Source organism: Triturus cristatus, chromosome 7, assembly GCF_964204655.1.
Source record: "Triturus cristatus chromosome 7, aTriCri1.1, whole genome shotgun sequence".
Lineage (NCBI taxonomy): Eukaryota > Metazoa > Chordata > Amphibia > Caudata > Salamandridae > Triturus > Triturus cristatus.
Genome location: NC_140590.1, coordinates 1,648,092,613 through 1,648,119,821, shown reverse-complemented (window position 1 = coordinate 1,648,119,821; position 27,209 = coordinate 1,648,092,613). Strand labels below are relative to the sequence as shown.

Genomic DNA, 27,209 nt, shown 5'->3' with positions numbered 1-27,209 from the left:
CTTTAGAAAAAATGAAAAAAGACACGGAGACTGCAAAATCATGGCAGCATTACAGTCTCCATCTACACAAGGCTCCTATCGCCGCTCCTTTTATAGAGGCGCATCCAAAACCATCAGTACAGACACTGCTTCTTCCTCCTATAAAAACAACACACAAACATCCCCCAACAGGGAATATTTTAGAGGGGGGGGGTACAGGGGAAAGAACAAGGGAAGAGGCTGTGGTAACAACACTCGCGCCTCCACTCCCTCCAGACCATTCCACTCCGGTCGGAGGGAGACTCTCACAGTTCCTACCTGTCTGGAATTCCAACACCACAGACAAGTGGGTAAGACAAATTATCCAGTATGGTTACTGCCTGGAACTTACTGCAACTTCCCCCAACATACCGCCTAAACAGCGTCCAATGTCCGCAGAACATCTCATGCTCCTCAAACAAGAGGTTCTCTCACTGCTTCAAAAGCATGCAATAGAGCCAGTCCCTATAGAGCATCAAGGAACAGGAGTCTACTCCCTGTATTTCCTAATCCCAATAAAGGATGGGACTCTCAGATCAATACTGGACCTCAGACCTCTCAATTTTTACATACAATTTGATCATTTCTACTTCATCACTCTTCAACAAGTCCTTCTACTACTTCAACAAGGCGACTTCCTTGCCACGTTAGACCTCAAGGACGCCTACTTCCATAATCTCATACACCCTACTCACAGGAAATATCTAAGTTTTACTGTGGACGGCCAACACCATCAGATCAAGGTTCTCCCATTCTGAGTCACCACAGCACCCAGGGTATTCACAAAGTATCTTGCGGTAGTAGCAGCACACCTGTGAAGGCAGCAGATCCAGGTGTTTCCATACCTGGACGACTGGCTTATAAATGCCAAGTCATACAACCAGTGTATTCACCACACTTGCCAAACATTTCAGCTACTACACAACTCGGGGTTCACAGTAAACTACACCAAGTCGCACCTTCAGCCCTCCTACATTCATCAGTATCTAGGAGCCACAATAGACACTTCCAAAGTGCTAGCATACCCCAACCCAGCCAGGATAACCAGTATGCAAACCCTCATCACAAAATTTCAACCCCAACACACTCCCAGCTCAAGTGTTTATGCAGCTCATAGAAATGATGGCCTCTTGCGTTTTCATTGTGCCTCATGCAAGACTTCAGATGCACCCTTTACAGGAATGCTTAGCACATCAGTGGAACAAGGCTCAAGGTCAACTTACAGATCTGGTGTTGGTGGACAGCCGCACACATCGCTCCCTGCAGTGGTTGAACACACACAACCTTTCCAAAGGGTGGCCGTTCCTAGACCCAGTTCCACAGATAGTGGTAACAGCGTACGCATCACTCACCGGCTAGGGAACCCATCTCCTACACCACACAATTCATGACAGGTGGACCACTCAACAAAAAGTGCTCCACATCAATCACCTAGAATTACTGGCAATATTTCTAGCGTTAAAGTAATTCCAAGCACATTTTCTCAACAAGACTGTCCAAGTCCGCACGCACAATATGACAGCAATGTATTACATACAGAAACAAGGAAGGACACATTCTTTGCAGCTGTCTCATCTAGCGCAAAGCATATGGAGATGGGCCATTCCACAGAACATATATCTTCTGGCAGAACATCTTCCAGGAGTTCACAATCTAATTGCGGATCTGCTAAGTCAACAGACACAGCAGATACACGAATGGGAAATTCATCCGCAAGTTCTTCGGCCCTTTTTCCACATGTGGGGCCACCCATACATAGATCTGTTCGCCACACACGCAAACGAAAAATGCCCAACCTTCGCCGCCAGGTTCCCACACCTGTTGTCCAAGGGCAATGCGATATGGATGAACTGGTCAGGCAGATTTGCGTACGCTTTTCCTCCACTCCCACTCATTCCGCTAGTAGTACGCAAGCTCAAACAACAGTCCCTCAAGATGATCCTGGTTGCTCCCACATGGGCACGGCAACCATGGTTCACAACACTCCTCGAACTCTCAGTAGTTCCACACCAAAATCTACGTCTCTCCCCAAAGCTGCTGACACAGAACCATGGAGAGATAAGACGCCTAGATCCAGCACAACTAAATCTAGCGATCTGGCTCCTGAAGTCCTAGAGTTGGTATACCTCAACCTCCCACCCGACTGTATGAACATTATTAAAGAAGCCAGACGCCCCACTATTAGAGCTTGCTATGCAGCTAATTGGAAAAAAATTCATTTACTGCAATAACAACAAAATTGACCCGCTAGATGCTTCTATTCAGAAAAATTATTTGCTATTTGTTGCATCTACAAAGATGCAATCTAGCATACCCATCTATAAGATTACATCTGGCTGCCCTTGCAGCCTACCTACAAAACAGACAATATTTGTCATTGTTTAGAATACCCGCCATCAAAGTCTTCCTGGAAGGCTTCAAAAGAATAATTCCTCCTACACTGCCACCCTCTCCAGTGTGGAATCTAAATATTGTCCTTACTAGGCTCATGGGTCCCCCGTTTGAACCTCTACACAAATGTGAACTGTGGTTCCTTACATGGAAAGTAGCCTTTCTTGTCGCAATCACCTCTCTCATGGGAGTGAGTGAGATCCAGGCTTTAACCAAACAAGAAACATTCTTACAAATACATCGTAACAAGGTGGTTCTTAGGACAAATCCAAAATTCCTTCCCAAATTAATCTCTGCTTTTCACCTTAATCAGTCGGTAGAGTTGCCAGTGTTTTTCCAAAACCCAGATTCCATAGCAGAGAGAGCCCTTCACACAGTTGATGTCAAAAGAGCTATACTTTATTACACTAATAGGACTAAACCTTTCAGGAAAACAAACAAATTGTTTGTAGCTTACTCTCCCCCTCATAAAGGCAATCCCATCTCCAAGGCCGGAATTGCCAGGTGAATAGTTAAATGCATTTAAATATGCTACCACAAAGCTAAACACTCATTAACAATTCCCCCTAGAGCGCACTCAACACACAAACTAGGGGCTTCCATGGCATTCTTAGGGAACATTCCCCTAGAAGACATATGTAAGGCAGCGACATGGTCTACCACACACACCTTCACTAAACACTATTGTGTAGATGTGCAGGCGAAGTAACAAGCTTCAGTAGGCCAGGCTGTTCTTGAAACACTTTTTCAAACCACTGCAACGGATACAGGTGACCACCGCTAGGGGAGACACTGCTTTACAGTCTATGCACAGTGTGAATTCTGCAGCTCATATGCCTCGAATGGAAAATGCTACTTACCAGTATGCATCTGTTCTTGGCATGTAGAGCTGCAGAATCTCACACGCCCACCCACCTCCCCAGAACCTGTATCTGTTCCAGTGTTATCTTATTTAGATGCATTCACATGGACATCTTTCTGTTTCTTACTAACTCCATCATTTCCCATCATGTCGAAAAACATTCTGAGGATAGAGTCGATGCCGATGCGCACTATCGTCCAAGGGAGGAGTCACCTATCTCGTGACTACAAAGACTTCTTCCAAGACCACAACAAGGTGCAAGCATCCAAGCCCAACACCAGATGGCGATCTATGCACAGTGTGAGATTCTGCAGCTCTACATGCCAAGAACAGATGCATACTGGGAAGTAGCATTTTCCTTACACAGTAACACCAGCTAGTAAGATAAATATCCACTGTGTTTTACTTTATCAAAGAAAAGTACTTCAATACACACAAGAAAAATATTCTATCTGTATAGCAGCTTGTGCTGTTGTTGCAGGGCAAGCAGGGACAAAGCTGGAGACTAAACCTGGCAAATGGACGTAGGGTTTAGATGGTAATTTGTTTAACAGGACAATCTTTTTCAGCTACAGATGATAATTGGAAGCACACACAGGCTCCCACAGCACAGAGGATTAGTCCGGAATGAAGCAGTCTCGCCTTCCATGACAGTATGGAGCTTGCCCTGTTTGCTTCCATGATCTGCAACAAGTTTCCCTGTTATGAGTACTTACTCCGAATCTCATTGGATTTGAAAGTTGAAGTCTTTACACACACTTTTGCCGGCCCTCTCAAATAGCTCCTCTTATGCTGGGATGCTGCATAGCCTTATGCCTGGTGAGATGAATCCCAGCTCCTTCCATCATACGGGCAAATTCCTTTCCATACGAAGTTAGTCAAAGAAACACCGTATCTAGCCTTGTTTGTGTTCCTTGGTCTGACAGTGAGAATGGTAATCCAAGAGGATTCCACTCCTGCATCTGTGTACACTTAACCACAGTGGTGTCTGGTCCTTGTCAGAAGACCAATCCAGTGTGTTTATCATTCCCTGATGGACCGGCTGATCCAATCAGGGTGTCTGCTAGTTTTGACCCTCCAATTCTGAGATGTATTTCCTAAATGTTTGGCCCTGTGTTCAATGCTAGGGAGAGTGAGCTGCCCTTCTCCTAATCTCTTGGTACCTGTGTGTGCTATCACCATGGAGGAATCTTAAATTTACTCCAGACATGGAGGCCTTGACCATCATCCAGAAAAAAAAAGCCTGAGCTAAAAACTGGGAAGGGCTGCTTCCTTCCCCACCAATCCGGCCTCTGCAAGGACTAGGGAGGGACATAGGGAGAGCTTGAATGTCTGTAACAATGGATACCAGCTCGGTTTACATTTAAGACAATGGCTTACCATTTTATCTTTGCCAAATGAATATGCTCACCCTCAATTCACCTACCTCAGACTGAAAGAGCAAAAGAACCCAGCAAAGCAAGAGTGCACAGACTTGACCTGGAGGGATCTGATTTCCACTTCTCCGAAGGAGTGTTAGTACCCTTGAGTGTAGATAAGTGCTGCCACAACCGGGGCACAGATGGCTGCAGGCACTCTCTGTAACAAATGGAAGCTTTCTGCATATCCCCCTCAGTGTCACAGGCAAGCTACATCAACGTTCGTGTGAATTGCTAGGAGATTAAGATGGGGCAGGGATTCATTCTCTTCTGACATATGCAAAGACTTTCTGACCCAATGTGGTCATCAGCCCGATTGAATTTGGTTACACATCCACAGATGAACAATTGAAACCATCAGTCCAGGTGGAAATTATTTACTAAGCAAATTTACTAATTCTATAATTCAGGGAAGGTTCTAATGGGACTTTTTCGGCAGGTAGAACATAGGACAAAGCAACCTAGAATCAAAGTCAAGAAGGCAAACCTGAATCGTGCAGGTGGAGGGAAAATAATAAGTGTTCATTTTTAGGCACCGCTAAGTATTAGTGGTGTTGCATTGTTGGTTTCTTTTGAGGGAAGTCCCTGGAGAAAACCAGGTAATTAGTTTTCTCTATTTTCTTAAGGGAAGGAAAATACTGCAAGAGTAGCGCAGTATGTTTCCCCACATGAACCCTTTCCTACAACATTTTTCTTCTTTCAGCAGTTTGAGAAATACTTATTTCCATTAAAACGTTGTTCCTGGACTGTGTATGGGCAATAGTCCAAGGCACTGTGCTTGATGTTGAAGTGATGAAGGTGTGATCAGTGTAACCTATCGATTGAAGAAAAGATGTGAACCTTTAACAAATGCAGTTTTGACCCTTCTCTGGGCATCTTCTCTTTTTTTCATAAAAATCTCAGAAGGTCCTTGCTTGGGGTGGGGGGAGAATCACAGCTACAGAGAAGCTACAGTGAAGCTATGGTTATGATTTTCAGTTGAAAAACCGCTGGAATCTGCCAGTTATGGTTAGCTGGAGTCGTAACTAATCCAGACCTCACGTTACATAACTTATCACCTCAATATTAACACCCAGTATAAACTGGACAACCTACATTTCATAACAACAATCAAATACAAAGATACAAAGCACAGTGCGGTAAATTACATTTTACTGTGCATACCTTGAAGGTCCCACAGTTATGAGATTAGTAGTCCTTATTGCTGGAAATTAAGTGATATGCTATAACAATAATTAACAGGAGCACTAGGAGATGAGAACTGTATTGCAACAAAATATTGCAGATCCATAATGTCATTTGACATATCATCTTTGTTATTATTCATTAGGTCATGATCAGTGCATTTTGGGTGAGTGTTAGGATTGTATATCTGAAATTGATTGACACATTTCAGGTTGTTTTCCACTTAAAATTATACCCACACGTCATTTTAACTATGTATGTGTAGGACATTTCAAAGTTAGTATCTTGTTTTGTAGGCAAAATAAAACATAACGAGTTCTTCAGTGACATGTATGCATAAGAACATGCCACGCGTTCAGTGTGCTTGGTGATCATGTTGATGGGATCCTGTGAAGGGATTGAATGTAAAATGCAGTCAAATGAACGTTAGCCTGATCACAGTATCGAATTCTTAGAATCTGCGCTGTGCCAGTCATATAATGAATGAAAAAAATATTTTATGTTCATTTGGTTCAGAATCGGGAGTGAGGTTGCTCAGAAGAGAGAAAAAAGACGGTGCTGAGATTGGGTGTGGAAGGGATTACTTTATGCATGTCCCCATTTGTGTATCTGTGTAGACTGAAGGAAGTGGCTGACAGCGATAGCGTAAAAGTACAAGGCTTTGCTTTATTATAGCTTGGGAACACTAAAACTAAAAAATGAAATACACAAACTTACGGTTTTGATTCATTCAGTAATGACATTAAACATTTGAAAATGCCTTGTAACGGGAAATGTATAAAGTTTACATGTAAGCCTCAGTATTGATTGATTATTTGACATTATTTGTTCTAGGGTTGGAGCAGTTTTACTACTGGAGCGACTAAGATTGCATCAGTGGCTAAAGAAGGTGTAAGTATTCTAGTGCAGACATGTTTTGGTTTTAACCCCATGGTACTGCTCTTAGAGAAGTTATGCATATTTTTTTATTTTCCCCAATAACTTATGTTTGGACATTATACGAGATTACATGTTCCTAAATATGGAAAATGGGAGCTTGGGTGGGTGTTTTTCCATTGCAAGAGAGACTTTATCATTGAATTCTTGATAGAGAGAACATCTCCATTTGTTTCGGGTGTCCAAGCTACCTGTTTGATGTGTATGACCTTTTGCCATCTAGAGCCTCAAAGTTTCCCTTTGCCTTAAAGTTATTGCTCCACCTCAGAAAAGTCATGCCGACAAGATCAGTATTGCCTGGGTAAGAAAAAAGAAGTCTTACACCTGCTATTGAAGCATGAGAAACCACTACCTGCATGTGCATAAACAGGACTCATTCAAAAGCATGATGTCTTTTTAAATCATAGAATTGATATTCAGTCATGGTACCTCCACCATAACCGCCACCCATAATATGTATCTCCACCGTAGTGTCTTAGAGTAGATGCTATACAGCCCTAACATGGTACGCACATAGGTCTCTGTCTTCAGACCTTCTCTATTGTGCAGAATTGTATCAAACCTAGGCCTCAGCAATAGTCTAACAAGAATATTCTTCTCATTTACCAGAATCCATCCTTTAGTCAATAAGTTTGCATAACAATGTTGTCGTTTTCCTTCCATGAGAATAAGGGTAAAGTGACAGTAAAGCTAAACACTGAAACCTTGGTCCTGCAAGTCCAGGCTTGCACTCAGATCTCAAGAACTCTGACGAAGATGTTTGAAACCAGCATTCAATAAAAATATCAAAGATATTGTAGGGCAATAGATTAAAATACTCATTGCAAGACTCTGCTCTTAACTGATGGCAAAATCTATGTTTTAATCACTTTTCTGAAGATTGATGGAGCGAAAATGCACAAATGTAGAAGACGAGAAGATACGGCAAACAGTGTTGACATCACTTTGAGGAGCAAGAGCCACAAACCTTGGCGTCTATTACTAGACCTTCTGGGATTCCATGTACAATTTCCAGATCTACTACCTTGTGCTCACAGGACGAATGAGAAAACTGAAGAGGTGATTGTAACTCCTGATAAGGGCTCTGCTGAGCTGTTAGTGCACTAGGTTTCCCTCAAGAATCCCTTATTATGCACCTTGCCTCTGCCAAAACCCACAAGTGTAAATGTAAGACCTCCTGTCTTCTGGAAGTGCACTCTCCAAGCAGATAAGAACCAGAAAATGAAAACTAGAGCAGAGACTCTAAAGTTGCTTTTATTCTAGGTGTTCTTTCTCCAGTGTACCCCTCCGTTCATGCAGGGCAGGTTTGCCCCAACAGCATTTACAAACACCCTACTGAGGATGTAACCGCATTAACAGCAAAACAAAAACCAGCCTAATAGCAGCAAAAGCAGAAACTATTTCCCAGTGGATGGGAAAACCAACAGCTGGCTATATTCCATAGAAAGGGTGCCGCAACACAAGGTCTTGACACATTACTTTACCTCGATCATTCAGCAGCAGAGCGGGAGAAAGCATATCTGACTAACTATAAATCATGGCAGAGTATGATGAATGTCAAATGGGTGGTTAAAAATAATATAGTATTGCTCCAAACTTTAGGCCTGATTTATATTATACACTGTGGGATTTATATTTTGGTGGACGGGATATCGGTCACCGTTCTGACTCAGTAACCCATCCACCAAGATCTAAATCAGGCCCTCTGTTTGCAAAGTTCATTGCCCAGGAGCCAACGCTGGCCATCAAGACTTTTTTTCTTTACCTAGAGCAGGGGGATGCTTGAGCTACTGCTTTTTAAACAGAAGCTTCTGAAAAAGAACAATGGAGTATATTTACCAGAAAGGTGATCCAACAGCTGAAAATGATTCAATCTGCAACATTTCATAAATTAATTGGCATTAATGCAGCATTCTACTCTCCCCACCCTTTAACATGAGGATTGGAAGTGCTCCAAATACTTGAATGACATATTTCTGTATCCTGTCTATCCTCTATACAATGAGATGTGTATTTGTTTCAAGATCGACATCAGATAATACCTTAGAGTATAGAACTCGTAACTTATCAGATACCACAACCTTTTCCAGGTAGCCACCTGGACAATCAAATCCAGAAACTGTAATGAGACTCTGGAGATTTGGTACTGGCTTGTGTTGTGAAATTCAGATTCCTGGGCACAACTGAAAAATGAGAAGCAAGACCGGGCCCATATACGTGTTTTCTTGCCAGTGCTGCTTCTCCCAGAAGTGATGGTCAATTTCGATCAACACAGACTGAATTGCTCCTGACTAAACATGCCACTTTAGTGATCCAGACCTTTTTCTCCTGTCAGGAGGTATGCCAGAAGCTTCCTTAGAGGTTGAATACCTATCCAGAATGTTGGGTAGATACTTCTCTGTAAACATCGTTTTTGCTTCTTCAGTACAGACATCTCAAACTTCCCTCCAAATTTCTGACAATCCTAAAGGAAGTGACGTACCCATTTACAAAAAACATTGTACTACTTCTGTTGAAGATTCAGCATTTGGTGTCCTGAAGGAGCAAATTAAGCTTATAACCTATTGATGGCTCAGTAGTACAAGCCTTGACTTTTATATTTGACTAAATATAGTCTTCAATTTTCATCTTCAGAAATACATTTGGTGATGATACTGTTTCTCCAGTATTGGGGTATATTTTATAGATTCACATGCTTGAATCATTGCCCATCATCGAAGTGGGAGTCCCACGGTACATAAAAAGCAGTAAGTAATTACTCTAACATTAAAGTTAATAGAGAAAAACCATACACTTTAATATCTGGTCCTAGTCATGAGATATGGTCCAAACGCCAGCCAATCAGGCGACATCCACAGAGGTTCCAGGCTCTCACATTTTCTATCGCATGTCGTGTGAAGTGAGTCTCCCTGAGCTCTGCTCAGTACTTCTACTTTATCTTCTGATTTCTTCAGATATTACTTCTCAACACGTCTTCTTCTAAAATATCTCTCTTCTGGCATTGTGAATCTTGGTGGAAATTAAGACTTCACTCAGATGATCCCCACAAGAAATGTATCTACTGCCTTCACCCAGACCATCCGTTGAGAGATTGCAAAATCTGTAGAATATTTTCTCAAAGAACCTTGAGAGAGAGAGAAGGACGTCGTCTTCTGTGGCTACAGAAGCTCAAGACGAAGGACAATCCTTTGTCTGATGCAGAGAGTGATTCCTCTTTAAAGACAACAGTGTCAAAAAAGAGAGTGAGGGGAATCTGGTCTCTCCTAAGGCTGCTAAGGTGTTAAACATCACACCTCAAAACGGAAAGATCAGCCTTCTTCAAAAAAGGAATCTGCTTCTCTTAAAGGTCAATCCTTGCCCTCTACGCCTTCAAAATCCTCTTCAAAAACAAAGCAGGCGTCAAGGTCTCTTCATGAGACAGTTTGACCTCACAAAAAAGATGATCTGTCGATGATTTCTTAGTCGGCGAGAATTTCCGTCACCACAACTACAACGACATCGACTTTTTCTTCTCCTCGACGTTCTATCCGTGAAGGTGAGACAGTCTGTTATGACAACTTCTTCCTTACCGTCGGGACCTTTGTTGGCAGAAGCATCTTCGTCGCTGAGGCTGTCGGCGGCTCTCAAAAGTAAATCTTCGTCGACGGTAGCCTCATTGACTGAGCTGAAGACCTCGGATCCCAATCCTCGTCGACGAAGATCGTCAACATCCACACCGTTGATGGAAGAACTGTTGATGAAACCTTCATGTTTGACAGCTTCATCTGTGGTAGGCTTGACATTCTCGTTGACGCTTGTTCCATTGTCGATTCTAGCTACTTCTAGGGACAATTTAGGACTGCCTAAGAGACTTCTCAGGAGGTATTATTTCCTGTAGACACCTCTCCAAGTAAGGTGTCTCCTTATCCTCCGGAAGAAATCTTCGACTGTGGAGCAGATGAAGAGGAATCCGATGATGATGATAGGTTTGGGTCAGCTCACAGTCCGTCCAAACCCCTTATAAAGTGCCAGGACGATGAAGATGAAGAATGTTTTTTACCCTGATCCTGTTACTAATAAAGAAAGACAAGCGGAACAAACAGTCCAAATGCCAAGGTCTCTTGCCTCAAACTTGCAATATATGGTAGAGTATTACTACCGCAGATTTCCTCTCTCGGAGCCGGCATCTTCCATTCCTCAGACACCTATTCCGCAGCCTTCCTTGCTCATCAGATTTCCCCCCCCCCCCTTCCGGTTTCTCCAGTAACGCAACATCAGGACCAAGAGGTTCATACTACTGATGAAGAGAGATGAGAGGGAGAGTTGGACTAGATATCCCTTCGTAACGAATGAGATGTTTACCAGATCCAGACACCATCGCCATCCACTCCATCTCCTATAGATTCACCACCTGAGGATATAGGGGGCTTCCATGCACTTATGGAGAGAGCGGTGAACAGGTTTCAGCTCCCTATCATCACTAAGCAGGTGGATTGTTTCTTATATGATTTTAAGGAACAAACTAAGAGACAAATCAGTCCGGTCTATCCCTATTGTAGACTTCATATGGCAGTAGGGCTTAAAGGTCATGAAGACGCCAGCCTCAATTCCAGCAGTCTTGCCTAAATTAGAAAAGATTTACAAGGCTCCGGATAATTCTCCTGCCTGCCTTATCGGGCAACCTAAACCTGACTCTGTGATATCAGAGGCGGCACAACACAATGCCAGAAATCCTGCATCTCCATGATCGGCCCCTCCTGATAGAGATGAAAGATGTCTCAATTCCATCTGCAAAATATTTTCCACTATTGCGGCAAGAACTGTCAGAGTTGCTAATGCTCTCTTTATCTTAGGCAGATAAGACTGGCAAATGTGGTCGGACATTTTGCCTTTTATAGAGATGTTGCCGGATGAATCCAAGGCTGAAGCATTAAAGATTTTACTGGAGGGAGAATGAATCTCGGCTGAGATCATTGGTTTCGCAGTGGATGTTTCTTCCACAGGATTCCGCCAACTGGCTGGGGCTGTGGTCCTGAGGCGTCAGGGCTGGTTGAAGGCTACTTCTTTTACACAAAAAGTTCAAACAAAGGTGATCGACATGCCTTATGATGGCCAATCCCTATTTGGCCAACACGTAGACGAAGCCCTTCAGACCATAAAGAAGGATACGGATACTGCAAAGGCTCTTGGCACTCTTCAATTTATGACACAGCCCTTTCGGGGAGCAAGAGGTTGTGGCTCCTTATTCCTTTGAGGCGGATGCAATCAATATAAACAATATCAATCGTACCAAGGTCAATCAAGGTACACAGCAGCAACAGTCATTTAAGCAACTTCCGGCCGCTTCCTACAAACATTACAGATGGAAGACTGCCTACAGAGTCAGAGATAACCCCAAAAAACAGTGACAACCGCCCGCTGCCAACCACTTTTCCCAGTAATCCAGTCAAGGTTGGAGGAAGAATCTTCCATTTCTTCTCCGAATGGTCTGCAATAACAACAGATGGGTTTTGGACATAGTTTCCAGGGATAACACTTTGGAATTCTTAAAGATTCCTCCAAATTACCCTCCCAGAGGTCCTCCGCCTGCTCATTTAACGGAACTTTTGTCCCACATAAAAATAACGTTAAAGAAAGGAGCGATCGAAGTGGTTCCAAATTTACAGAGGGGACCAGGGTTCTAATCGAGGTTTTTCCTCATTAAAAAAAGAAATTGGGAGAGTGGTGTCTCATTCTAGACCTTCGTTGCCTCAACAAATTTCTAAAAAAAGCAATCCTTCCGGATGTTGTCTCTTCAGGAAGTGCTTCAATTGATAAATCAGGAAGATTTCATGGCAACCCTAGACCTTCAGGATGCCTATTTTCATATCCCTATCCTCCCCAGACACAGAAAATTCTTTCGCTTGTGAGTGGCTGGCAGAGATTTCCTATTTAAGGTCCTACCTTTTGGCCTTCGTTCAGTGCCCCGAGTGTTCATTAAGGTTTTAAATCCGATGGCGGCTCATCTTCATCAAGATGGAGTCCAAATCTTCCCTTATCTGGACGACTGCCTCATAAAGGCGAAATCTTTTTCAGTGTGAAACAGTCACACTCGAAGATGCCTTTCTCTCTTCCAGTCCTTAGGTCTCTCGATAAATCTACCAAAGTACATCTACAAGGACTGACAGTGAAGGGAAAATCGGACAGTCAACAACATTGCACATAAACCTCCTAGAGTTGAAGGCAATATTCCTGGCTCTGAAATCCTTTCTTTCCATTATATCATTAGCTTCAGTATTAATTCGGACAGACAACTCAACAAGCATGCATTATTTAAACAAGCAGGGAGGTACAAGATCAACTATGCTATCCCTTCAGGTACAGCAAATATGGGATTGGGCTACACAATATCAGATAACACTGACGGCAGTGCATGTTCCAGGAGTGACCAACATCCTAGCGGTCTCTCTGAGCAGGTCAATTACATCCAACCACAAATGGGAACTTCACCAACCAACGTTGAATCACATCTTTCGGTTGTGGGACAAACCTAGTTTGGACCTATTTGCAACCAGTCGGAACCGCAAATGCCAATTCTTTGCCAGCTGGCTACCTCAACCTGGATCGCGCTGGAATGAGTTTTCAATAAATTGGTCTAAGATTTATGCGTACGCTTCTCCTCTGATTCCTTTAGTCCCTAGGGTGCTTCGGAAGAGGAGGAAAGAAACCCTGCTAAATAATTCTCATAGCCCCCAGTTGGCCTCGCCAATTCTGGTTCACAGAGCTTCTACTCCTATCGGAGTGCAAACCCAGGCTGTTGCGCCCATTACAGAACTTGCTGACAATGAACTACGGCCAGGTCTGCCATCCGGATCCAACATCTCTGCGATTAGCAGCTTGGCTCCTGAATACTATGAGTTTACCGACCTAGTTATACCTGCTGACTGTCGGGAGGTTCCAGCAAATGCCAGAGCGCCCTCCACTATAAAGACTTTTAAACTCAAGTGGAAGAGATTCTGTCATTGGTGTGCAACCTCTGAAGTGCACCCTATTCAGTTTTCACCAGAACAATTGCTGCCCTTTTCCCTCCAACTGGCAAAATCTAGCCTTTCTCATTCTACTATTAAGTTATTCCTTGCTGCGATTTCCAGGTTTCGACGGTAAAATGGATCACAGTCTCTTTGGTCATCAAGAATATTAAAACAATTTCTGAAGGGATTATTTAGAATGTTCCCTCCAATTAGGCGCCCTCCTCCGCCTTGGCATCTTAACATTGTATTAGCACAACTCATGAAAGCTCAGTGTGAGCCTACTCTTAGGGCTGATCTTAAATTCATTTAATGGAAAACATCACTTCTACTGGCTGTTATTTCGGCTAGATGAGTAAGCAACATGCATGCTTTCACTACTCGACATCCTTTCCTCCAGTATACGAAGGACTCTGGTATTCATCGGACAAATCCTACATTTATTCCAAAGGTTCCATCGGATTTTCACTTAAACGTACCAGTCATCTTAAAGACTTTCTTCCCTAATCCAGACACCAGTGGAAAGGGCCTTACATTCTCTGGATGTTAAGAGATGTATAACATTTTATTTACAAAAAACAGCCTGTTTCAGTAAGGCTGATCAGCTTTTTGTGGCCTATGGAAAAATAAGAAAAGGGTTTCCAGTGACTAAACAAACTATAGCACGTTGGATTTCCTGTGCTATCCAATTTTGGCAGCAGCAAGCGGGCAAACCTCTGCATTCAACAGTGAAAGCGCATTCTACGAGAGCAGTCTCCACATCTACAGCTCTTTGCCGGTGTGCCTATTCAACAAACTTGCAGAGCAGCAACTTGGTCCAGCAGGCACACTTTTACCAAGCATTACTGTCTGGAAGCTGCTAGTTATGCTGATATAGCAGTGGGACAGGTGGTGCTACGTAATCTTTCTTTAAGTTGAGCCTCTATTATTCCCACCTCCTTTTAAGCTTTACATAAAATAAATATATATATATATATATATATATATATATATATATATATATATATATATATATATATATATATATAAATAATGAATCTGTGCATAGACGTTGTCAAATTACTATATAGGTATTTAAATATATAAAGAAAGGGTTCATAAGTATGAAATACACTAGGTAATATACCGTGTTCTTTCGTACTCTGTGTACTATATTCTTTCTGTATGAACATTCATACCTATGTGATAACTTCTATCTACTCTGATTCAAGCATGTGAATCTATGAAAGATACCCCAATACTGGAGAAGGAAATAAGTTACTTACCCGTAAACTGTGGTTCTCCAGTATTGGTATCTTTCATAAGTTTCATGCGACCCACCCACCTCCCCATAGAGGCTCCCCGTTTTCCTATTGTATGTTTATACTACACTTGTGCTGGAAAATCTGAGAGCCTGGAACCTCTGTGGAGAGGCTTCTAGAAGGTGCTGTCGTCTGATTGACTGGAGTTTGGACCATATCTAATGACTAGGACGAGATATTAAAGTAAATGGTTTTTCTCTATTAACTTTAATTACTTACAGCTTTTTATGTACCGCGGGACTCCCACTTTGACGACTGGGAATAATTCAAGCATGTGAATCTATGAAAGATGCCAATTCTGGAGAACCACAGTTTACAGGTAAGTAATTTATTTTCTTATTCCTGTTGTCCTTCTCGTCCATCTTTTTTTCTTAATTGATTAAAGATGTCCTACTGGTAGAGTGGTAAAAGTGTTCCTCAGTGATAGCTGCATATGGTCATTTTAACACCGTAGTCCTCTACCTTCACAGCCGTGCATAAATTAATCCGGCAACAAGTTATGAACACTGACTTTTCAACTGATTTTTACATCAACCAAAATGGTGAGTGAAATTCAATCTATGTCCCAATGGGCCATATAAAACGTTCGACCTCAATGATCCACGCTTCCATCCAAACTTCATGCCAAGCTTTCACATTAAACAAACCGTTCTGGTGCTCTTATTCTTCCCATAACTTTCTGTCAAACATTTCTACAGATCGTGTATGTGTCATGAGTTCCAAAATACGATATTGCTAATGCTGAAGATGCATATGAAAATAGGCAGTTGTGAATTATTGATTTATATGCAGTTGTTTAGCACCAGCACAACAGTTCATAGTTCGATACAGTGTATCTAAAAGAATTGCTGGTGTCCAAAAGGCCTAGGAACCCATTCAAGGGAAAACTAAGTCTCATTCTAGTGGAAAAACTCCTGTTGCCACTACGAGAAAGGTGCTAATCTCTAAACAGGCGCCCACAAGTTTGCCCGGAGATATACAAAACACTAAGGTGTAAATTCTGCCTCCAAACATGTTCTCTCTGTATGTCATGTCAGGCCTTTGTGAAATTTGTTTGCATTATTAGATTCTCACATTTTCCCACCCGTTTCCTGGATTATCTATTTCCTAGTTTGAGGATTATACTTGGGATTCTATGTTAATATTTATGAATATTAGACAAGAGCAGAAGACAATTACTTGTTATCCTTGTATGCCACCATTTTGTATTTTATTTTTATTTCACATTAAACTATAGGCAACAATAGTCATTAATGTGCTGCAAATAAGCATAACGTGTGAAACATTTCTGAGCTAGCTTGAAGGAAACTCAGTTCTATTAAGGACATGGAGCAGAGTACTATTAATTTCTTTCTTCATTTTATTAACCCAGCAGCCAATCAAAATGAGCATTATATCCACCTAGAGGACTACTGCTGTTCCACGAGTCTCGACACATAGAATTAGTCCCATATCCATTTAGGTCATAACCAAAATAATATAACGATCCTCAAGAAACAGTACATCCTCTTTCCTCCTGCCATTCAGATGATCTCTTTATTGCCAATAAAGAGACTAGGTGTTAAGGTCTTCTTGATAGTTCAATAAGGATTCACTAGTAAGTAAAAATTGATTCTCAAAACGAAATGAACACCATGGGCCAACAAGTGTTTCTCGACACAAGTCGCTTCATTCGAGCCAATATTCATTAACTAAATACAATGGTCATTAATTATGAAAAATGACAGTAAAGAAAATAATTTAAGGAAGAAATAAAAGGAAAAATTACAAGTTATATGTCCATTGGTTACTCAAAACATTTATCAAAGGGTCATCACATATTGCAAAGATAGCTGTTCCTTTCCTGCCACCCTGTGATCTTGCCACCTCTCGATGAGCCTTACTTTCTCTGAGTAAGTTAACACCTTACTCTGGTAAGAAGCCTTCAGCGTCTCCAGGGCCCGATTATGAGGGTATCCCAGCAAGATTGCCTGACTCTCAAGGCAGTAATTCTGCTAGTCTTGCCAGTTGTTTGAGAGAGATTCCTTGCAAAGGGTCAGGTTTAGTTCCTTTTCTATTTTTGTTACTTTGGTAGGATGAAGTCGTAACATTTAGGGAAAAGTATCCACCACAAAGCGCAAGAAAATAATCTGGGTCCGAAAGAGAATTGACATGCCTTTGTTGTGGTATTTCGTACGTCGACCGAGGGGAGGAAGTTGTGGAAGGGGTGAGAAGTCAGTCTGCTAGTTTGTCAGCTAGTACGATGGAGTCTTGGTGTAGAGGGCCTTTTAAGTGATGCAACCGGCCTGCAAAGGGGACCAGAGAAGTTCCTATAGCGCAAGGGTGGGGTGGTCCTATTTCTGCTGCCCCTTTGTTCCGTGCCGCTACGTAAAGTTTGTTGCCTCCATACAGGATGGCGAGTAATGTCACTTGATCTGTCATTATCTGAAGTCTTCTCTTGGGAGATAAGGCTTTCCTTTTACAAGAGAGATATGGAGTGAGGCACTTTTGGTCTTAATGTCAATGTAGTCTGTGATTGAGATGTTTGAGTTGAGGGTGAATCTGAGAGAATTGGACGGTTCTGTTAGTTGGGGTGTGAAGCCTGTTAAGTTCAAGATGAAGAGCCATGATTATATCAGAGAATATTTAGTATGGTTGCAAACAGGAGAATTATGTAGAGCAAAGTTCTAGATAGTTTGTTGACATCTAGGCTTGGATGGGTTAAAGTCTCACTTTGAGTCTCTGAATGTGGTTGAATTAGGAGATTTTGAGAAAAGGTTGGTGTTGCCAGCATACTAGTGGATCTTGATGTCGCCGTCTGCAAGGATAGCTCCCTAGGGTTCCTTAAAAAGGTTGAAAATTATGACTGACCGGATGGAGCCCTGGAGTCTCTGCATGTGACTGGTAGAGTGCATGATCTGGTAGTTGTTTTTTAAAGAGTTGCTATCAGTTGGTGAGATAGGATGTGAACCAATGTAGGTTTGTTCCAGTTAGGCTCATGCAAGTTTCAGGGGTGCATTAATGCAGGATGGCTGACTTCATCTAAAGTTGTGGAGAGGTTCAGGACCAGGTAACCAGGGTCGTTTTTAGGTCTCGCCTGCGAATGCAGCGCATGCGCTGCTTCGCCTCGGCGAGATCTATTGTTGTTGCTTCTGTGTCCGGGTTCCGTGGAAGCGGGGTTGGTGTCCGCCCTGTCGGCATTAGGCCCCGCCCACCCTGCCTGCATATTTTGCAAGCGTTGCTCAGGCTTTTGATTAAGCATTCTCGGCGTTTGTTGGTGTCCGCCCTGTTCATTAGGGCCCGCCCACCTTGCTTGCGCTTTTCGAGGAAGCATTTTTATTTTTAAGTCTTTGTAGGATAAAGTCTGAATGTGCTTCACGGGTGAGGGCTGCGGCCTGCAAACCCTTCTGAAGGAAGTCTGCTTTCATTCAAGGTTGTACTTCGAAGTCTCAGCAGAATTGCACGTGCATAGAATTATTGGTCCCAGCCCGGTGGGGTCCGTGAGACGCTCCATGTGGTAGAATCACCAGAGATGTTCTAAATGTATTTATCTGCAGCTGTCCTGATTGGTTAAAGGCATGAAGACCATGTACAGCTGTAGTAAATATATGTAATCTAATGTTCAGAACTCTATAGAAGTGTGTTCTCTGGCACGAGGAGAGCGTTTTTCACACTGACCCTTGGATGTCGGGCTTCTCTCCCATTTTAGATTTTCAATTTGCTGGCCTGAACTTTGAGTTCTTCGATGTTTGTAGTTTAACTGACCTTTGCAGACTGAGCTATTGATTAATACTCGATCTTTACTAATCCAATTTAATTCTGTATTTGAATTTCTGAAAATGAAACCCTCAAGGTTTATGGCCTCTGTCATTTTACAGGGCAGAATGAGTTATTTGTGCTAAAGTGAGCTTGCCATCCATCCGGTTAAAGGAGACCGGTTCATCTGGGAGCACCGCACTCTGTAAAGGGAATGAATACCACCGTTCCAGGCCCATCAGTCGTGCAAAGGCTGAGAGCTCCAGTGCGAAGTCACTTCCAAGGTGCTTATTAAAGATCTGGATCGCGATCGGGAATGTGGGAGAGGAGCTCAAACCCACATATTAAAAAAAAAAAAAGAAAAAAAAAAAGCCCAGTGTTACTGCACCGGAAACACTCTGGTGTGAGAACAAAAAAAAACAACTTTACAGCCTGGAAAATCCGGCAGGTAAAGTCACCGTGGGGAAAGCTGCCCTGTACCCAAGTCACTGTGGGAAAAGCTGCCCTGTACCCCGACCCCTTCCAGAACCTCTGCTTTTGGAAACCTTCTTCTAAAGGGCTTAGTATCACAATCTGTACAAGGTGTTTGTAGCTCTCAGGTCACTCAGTCCCCAGTTGACTTTAAACATTGGCAAATACAATAAAACATCTCTTGTAACAAACTGATCCCTGCTCGTGAGCTTAACACGCTGGAGGAGCTGGGGATGCTGGGTACAGCATGTAGGAACAGGCTGCAGGATGTAGGACTCCGACCCTTAACCCTGCTTCGGTTTGTCCCTATAAAAATCACGAGGCCGGAGTCACCAGAAACAAGCATTTGCAATGCAATAGGTCTCGCATTTACGCAAGTTTAAGCTATTGGCATTGTAAATGACAATGCCTTTTATTTATGTGTTAAAAACTAAAACAAAAATAAAAGGCATTGTTATTTGCAATGTCAATAGCTGAAACTCGCGTAGAAGTGAGACCTATTGCATTGCAAATGCTTGTTGTCATTGGGAAGAGTGTCTTCTACTGCTTGGAGCATGCAGTTTGATTACTGTAACATGGTCTGAATCATAATTGTTACTCTTGAAAATTGTTATTCTTACTGATGTGCTCCTGTAGCGGAGTGATGACCGTCTTCGTGATAATTTTCTACAAAGAATGGGAGGGGAGTCGTAGAACAGAAGTTGGCAACTTTGGTTGGATCTAGTGTAGGCTTTTTTAGCAGGGGGTGTATTTCTCTGGTTTTGAGGCTGCCCCGAAAGGTGCCCTGGGTTGTCATGATGTTGGTAAAGTGGAAAAGGGTGTGAAGGCTTCTCCTTTTTAAAGGATTGGTGATGGAGGAGAGAAGCATTTTTTGTTTGTGGGAGGAGATTTTGAGTGAATTCAGATTGTTGGAGTGGTCTGTGTGGCTGTTTGAGTTAGTTTGACTAGTTAGTGGTGTTGAGGTGGAGTATAGAAGATGAATGGGTTACGTTCTATTTGATTTACTTGATTTTCTCCATGAAAACGAGGTTAATAATGCTGCATCTGATGGCTGATGGCGATATAGCAGGTGCTAGGTTGGGTTTGGCACACTGTGTGACAGCATTAAGTGAGGGCCTTACTTCTTTTGATGACTGTTGATAGTTGTCCTGTAGTGGGTGACTTTAACTGTGGTAATGATGGAAAGATGAGGAGTGCTTTCAGAAGAGTAACGTCCTCTTCTCCTGTCTTTGCATATTGCACTTGTTTTAGATACTTTCTTGGGTATTCCTGGGTGCTGAAAGGTTAGGCTTTGTGGCGCACGTTTTCAGAGAGAAACTGCATTCTCTAGGATTCTTCAGAATGGTGGTGTTGAGTATTTGTTGAGGGGATGAGTTTGAATATGATTTGGTTACCTTGATATAGGATCCTGTAGGTGAGACATCCAATTTTAAACTTGATCCTGGTCTTGATTTCGACCTGTGCGTGTCATTTAGAACTGGTAGTATCTTAACTAGTTTTCTATTCTCAGTTACAAGGTCTGCTCTGGAATGAGAAAATTACTTAGATCTGAATAAGCACTGACTGTTGGATGCTGGCAACAACGTCATTAAATCATCAAGTCGTCCTATGATTAGTGCACGGACAACAGTGTTCAGTTTTATATTGTGAAGAGTGGGTTTGTTTTCTTTAAAGATTGAAGAGCGTTATACTGAGCAAGCCTGCTAGCGAAAATGTTTGCCCTATTGTGAACTCTCGGACTTTCACTGAGAGAGCATTTGAGAGGGCCTACCCATCTAGATTGAGTGCATCAAATGTATTCTGGAATTTGTAAGTGACCAGGACAAAATATTATGCGAGTTTAATATGCACACGTTCTCAGATGTGCATTGTTGGAGTTTATGTAGACGTTATTTGAGTGTGAGGATGTCTTTGATTGAGAAAGCCATTAATTAGGACTGCATGCCAATAATCTAATGGTATGCAGTGACTCCGGAATCACCAATACGTACCTGAGGAGTTTGAGTTCTAGGTTAGCAACCTCTTAGATGGGATGTGTTCTTAAGGGACACTGTATTTCCTGGAGCAGTTGTTTGCGACATATTTACCAATCTTCACAAGCTGTTCTCGATGTGAACGGTAGAAGGAGATCCAGCTCAGGACTTCATCATAGAAGCTCATTCTCTATTCCAGTATATATATAGATATAGATATAGATATAGAGATATATATATCTTGCCCTGATCCTGTTCTGTCATGGATCATCGTGGTGAGTGGCTGTCTCTGTGCAGAAAACTGAACGGAAATTTGATTCTGCAAGTGGGTTAATTTCATTGATACAATTGGTTAACAAATTGCATAATAGGTATAGGATCTACTTTAACTTTGTATGCTAATGCCCTCTTTCCCCTTTAAAACCATGAGCTCATTGGCAATTGTTTTACTTGGATCCTTCACTCAAATCTTATAATCAGAAGTAATTGTCTAACTTGCAACTATATGCATTGTGGCAAAGAGAAATATTGGATTTTCTACTGAGTGCCAAATTCTTCCATGCGAAGGGTGATATCTATGTGCCTATTTCCTCCTTCATTTTCTTTTTCTGGAATAGGTTAGGTTTTATTTCCATTTAAAACTTAAAAGTAGCAAATATTTCCTTTTTATAAGCATGCATGCTTTGAGATCCGTAAGAAATTGTATACACTGAAATGTACTACAGATCCCCTATCTTTGTGAAAAATTTCTGTTAATGAGTTCAAAGAAAATCCTAATTAGGAAAAATTAGTTGGAAAACATTAATTTTTGTTTCTATAGTCCAAAGTTAAATCCTGACACTCCAAGGCACTCTTTGTGTTACTTTGCATAGCGTTTTGGATATATCTTTACATAATTTTATTTTCTTACTTGCAGGCTACAAAACTTGGATCTCAGGCAACTCAAAAGGTAAACGTGCCGTGTGATCCTCATTTAATCTGCTGGAGTACTATGCTACTTTTTAGGCACTGCTGTTTTAATCTTGCTTTTTGTTGATTGCGGGACATATATTTAATCAACTGCGATCCTGTGGATATTGTTGTCTTTTCTTTAAGTTTGTCTCAATACTTTGTCAATCCCCCCTTCCCTCTTCTGCAAGACTCCAAAACACAAAATTAAATGGCAACCAGGCCCTAAAGGTTGTGAGTGAATGAATTAAGCTCTCAATCTAAATGGGCAAAAGCTCCATGTTGTTCAACTGTGGTTTGAATCAGAGTTCAAATTTTGGCTGTACAAAGTACAATCTTAGTTTGAAATATTATGTCAGATAATCCCCTAAAATCCATCTGGCCTGAAAATAGTTTTGTATATCCAAACAGGCACCATGGAAGAGACTAGGCTCCGGTAACTGACATAATTTTGTAACTCGCTAACCCTCATGTGAAGCGCTCTTATACCTCCGGATCTAGCCAGTGCCAAATAAAACTCTGCAAATAAATAAAGACTAGTATACACTGGTTTCAAGACCTATTCAAACTCACGTTCAGCCTTCCCTTCAGTGATGCTACCCTCATGTTCCATTTGTTCACATTAAATCAGCTTCCAAAGCATATTCTATCCATTGCCTTTTTGTGATCCTTACAACAATTCCTTCAATAGCTAATGGCAACATTCAGCAAAAAACATATCTTAAACTGAAACAAGTATACATTGGAAGACCCATGCTGCATGCTGGGCAAGTACTAGTAAATCTGCCACTACTCATTTTCAGCCACATATTCTTTAAGTAATGGCTCCTCTTCTAAGTAAGTGATTACATTCTTGCTACACGAATACTACACTGTGACTTATCAGGGTTTGTTTCATAGCTAATGGCACCATATGTTGGGGCACTTCATGACTCCGTCTCACTGGCCTCAAACCTGAGGCCCAGCAGAGAATCCTAAATCTTCTGTTTGCTGTAACCAATTTTAAAGAACAGTTTACACTTTCATAGCACTCAATCTGTAGTGCACACTATGGCACAAAAATGTCTTGAGGGACATTAAAACATTGTGTTTATATCTGATAAACTCTGGGAGAGGCAATGTGCTTTTCATGTTAAACAGAATGGACTGTACCAATCTGGCTCGAGATAGAGGGCGGTGAATGAAGATTATTTTTAGAAAAGCAGAACACATTATGGAAAACACTACACAATCCAGGCCCTGCCAACCTGAACAGCTTTGTGCAGTTCCACCTACCCACCAGGCAGTTCCGTTCAGCCGAACTCTCATATGGACACATACCATGCACACACTAAAGCAGAGCAGGAGGTTGTGCTTTCTCATACATCACTCCTGAAGGGTGAAACGACCTCTCAAACTACATTAGAGCCTACTCATAACTTCTTGAATTTTGCACGAAGCTGAAGACCTGGCTTTTTGAGTAAGGCCCCTCAATGCCAGCACTTCGTATCTGCTAAGTGTTAGGGAACCATCATGAGTGATTAAGCGCAAAAAAAAAAACATCATATAACATAACTTGGCAATCATTACCACTCACAGAACACAATCATTCACACACTTTCTTTTCAAAATCCCTGTTGTTAAAGACATTCTAGAAGGTCTTAAGAATGTTTTCCTTCCCTTAAGAAAACGTCCTGCACTTCCGAACTAAATGTAATTTTATCTAAATTAACGTGCCCCCATTTGAGCCTATTGTTACAGGTACAATTCAGGAGTTTCCTCGAAGCCATTTTAGTGATCATAACGTCCTCCTGTAGGATTAGTGAGATCCAGGCCTTCCGTTAAAGGAAATCCTATACTGTTTTCTGTAAAGACAGAGTCCTGATGAGGACTCATCACAGTTCCAAACTAAAGTAGTATCCTATTCCCATGTTAATCAGACATTTTATCTACCGGCATGCTTCTATAGTTCCTCTTCTACAGCTGAAAGGGATTTACATTCCCTTGATGTCAAAATGGTTTTGAAGTTCTATTTAGATAAGACCAAAGCTATTTAACTGACTGGTCCATCTGCTTGTTAGCTATGGCCCTATAAGGGTTAGCCACTTCAAAACTGTCCATTCCTAAGTGATATGTTTTGTATATCTTACAATGTTAACACTAGTACCAGTAATACTTTTAAGCTAGGCCCAGAGCCCACTCTACAAGCAGGAGAGCAGCGACTGCTCAGTTGTTGATATATTTACATTGCAGACGCATGTATTGTCACGGATTTCAGAACTGACACCCATGTGGGTCAAGCCACACTGAGGAATCTTTTTAATTCTGTAGTTTCTTTTATTAAACTTTTTTTTCTCTGCATTTCTCAGTGATGGTTTGCCTGTAGTTAATATTCATAACTAATAATTAAAATCCACTGTAGGAAAAGGAATAGTTACTTAGCATTACTAGTTTCCATCTTTGGCAATTTTTTTTTTTTAGTTTGAAAATGCTTTATTAGAGAAAATTAGAGAGAACGAGATACAGATCATTCAAATAACATTGTCCATGTTGAATTAAAAAAGAAAACAGTAGATCAATATTCGCTAACAAAAGAAACATAAAAAGCATTTTGTAAAAAAAAAATTTATAGACAAAAAAGAAAGGGGGGGGAAAGAGAGAAGAGGAGGAGAGAGGAAACGAGGGAAAGGAAAAAGAATAGGTGAAAAGGCATTCTAAAGAGAATAGGAAGAAAATCAGGCAAAAGAATAGGTAAGGTAGAAAAAGCAAAAAAGCCTAGGATAGGGAATATTTAAATGCAGGAGACATAGATGTAAATGGAAAAATAGAAGAAAGATAGAAGAAGGACAGAGAAAGAGCCGCTCATGGAGGTTTAAAATTCTCAGAGGATAAGGGAGAGGTACTTTTCAGAGCCATGCGGTCAAGATATGTTGTGAGAGGCAACCAAAATAAATCTCTATTAAGGGTAGGGGTGGAAGCAGCAGCAAAGCGCACATCAAGCCTATGGTAATGACAGAGAGAGTTCCACCAACATTGTATAGAGAGTTTAGTAAGATCCTTCCAGTTAAAAGATATGTGTTGAAAAGCCAGAGCAAGCATAAGATCTAATAGACCAGAGGAGTGTGGAGGAATATCTAAAGTGTCAGAAAGACTACCTAAAAAGAGAAGAGGGCTAGAGTAGGGAGTAGAGATCGAAAATAGGCGAGAGACATAAGACCACACCTGACCCCAGAGTATGAGAACAGAAGGGCAAAGAAAGAGTAGATGAAAGAGATCAGCATTAGGGGAGGCACAGGTCCAACAGTTAGAATCTTTATCAAGAGAAAAGCGAGAAATAGAAACTGGAGAAAGATACAATCTGTGGTATAGAAAAAACATAGATTGGGTCAGTGAGGCAGAACAAGAGATTTTTAAGGACCTGGACCAAACTTTATCCCAAAGAGCTATAGGCCAGTCACAGCCCAGATCCGACTCCCAAGCACATTCCAATTTAGATTTCAGATGGGTCGGATTAGGGGAGGAGAAAAATTTATAAATAAGAGAGGCTTTGGGAAGAGTAGACAAAATCTGAAGTAGGGGGATGGCGATATGGGAGACGACGACGAAGGAAGGGAATAATAAACATCAAGTATAAGGGCCATGAGGACAGTGAATCTGCGGAAAAAGAATTGCGAGCAGTGAAACAAAAGTCGGAATCGAGGAAAAGAGCATGGAAGAAAACCATCAAAGAGTTGGTTAACCCACACCAGACCTTTTGATCTCCACGCATTCCAGTAAATAGGGCGATTGTTTAGGAGAATAAGCGAGTTATACCAGATAGGGGAGGCCAAAAAGGATTCACGAGTAATAGGATCAGGACGGACCAAAGCGTATAGAAGAGAGGAAGTGTGTTTGAACAAGGGGAGAGGAGTGGTTAAGTTCTTAGCAGAAAAATACACAACCTCAGATAAAGAGAACGGAGAGAGCAGTGAACGTTCAATAGAAAGCCAAAGAGGAGCAAGAGGGGAAGGTGTTAGAGTAAGCCAGTTAGAGGCCTGACGGAGAGAAAATGACTTATGATAGAGACGAAAGTCTGGAAAATTGACTCCGCCATTCGATTTTGGTTTACGAAGAGCAACTAGAGCAACCCTCGATTTTTTTATGGTTCCATAGAAACTTAGAGAGACAGGAGTCGATGCGTTTGAAATAAATATCAGGAATATGTATGGGGAACATGGAGAGAATGTATATAAGAATGGGGGATATCATCATTTTAATCGAGTCCAGCCGACCCCACCATGAGAGAAAGAGAGGATTCCAAGAGGATAACAATTTATCAATACGGGATAGTACGATAGACATGTTCAACCGAATGGATGAAGAAATGGAGTTAGAAAACCATACTCCGAGATATTTGATTTTAGAAGAATTCCATGCAAAGCCAGTGGCAGAGAACTGATGAGGGAGACAAAATTTGGTGAGAGGGAGAATCTCAGTTTTATCAGAGTTGATCTTGTAACCAGAAACTTGGGAAAAGGAATTAAACTCGAGCAATAAGGCAGGAATGGATTTTTCAGGATCAGAAATAAATAGGATAATGTCATCTGCATATGCAGAGAGTTTCAAATGGGTCTTGTCATAAGGGAAACCAGAAATAGATATGTTATTCCTAATAGTAGTAAGAAATGGCTCTAGGGCCAGAACAAAAAGTAGTGGGGACAAAGGACAACCTTGACGGACTCCACGTTGGAGGGGAAAATAAGGGGATAGATGACCATTGACTAAAACAGACACCTTAGGGGCAGAATAAAGTAAAGAAATAAGAGAAATAAAATTAGGGCCAAAACCGTGCCACCGCAAGGCGGCAAACAGAAAGGACCAATCCACTCTATCAAACGCTTTCTCAGCATCGACCGAGATGGCGGCTAAAGGGATGGTGAGAGAAGGTACTTTATTTAGGACATTGAGGAAAAGGCGGGAATTATCCGAGGTAAGTCTGCCCTTAACAAAACCACACTGTTCCTTGC

General features: G+C 41.7%; 1 protein-coding gene across 8 annotated transcripts in view; it reads left to right on the top strand.

Annotated features, from left to right (window-relative positions):
• ARFGAP1 (ARF GTPase activating protein 1) overlaps positions 1-27,209 on the top strand; it is a 545,635-nt gene that overhangs the window by 449,635 nt on the left and 68,791 nt on the right. For all 8 annotated transcript variants that reach the window (XM_085619704.1, XM_085619708.1, XM_085619707.1 and 5 more), the window contains 2 exons: positions 6,709-6,765; positions 22,193-22,225. In XM_085619704.1, coding sequence (XP_085475830.1) covers positions 6,709-6,765; positions 22,193-22,225 — 90 coding nt within the window. The remainder of the gene's footprint in view (positions 1-6,708; positions 6,766-22,192; positions 22,226-27,209) is intronic.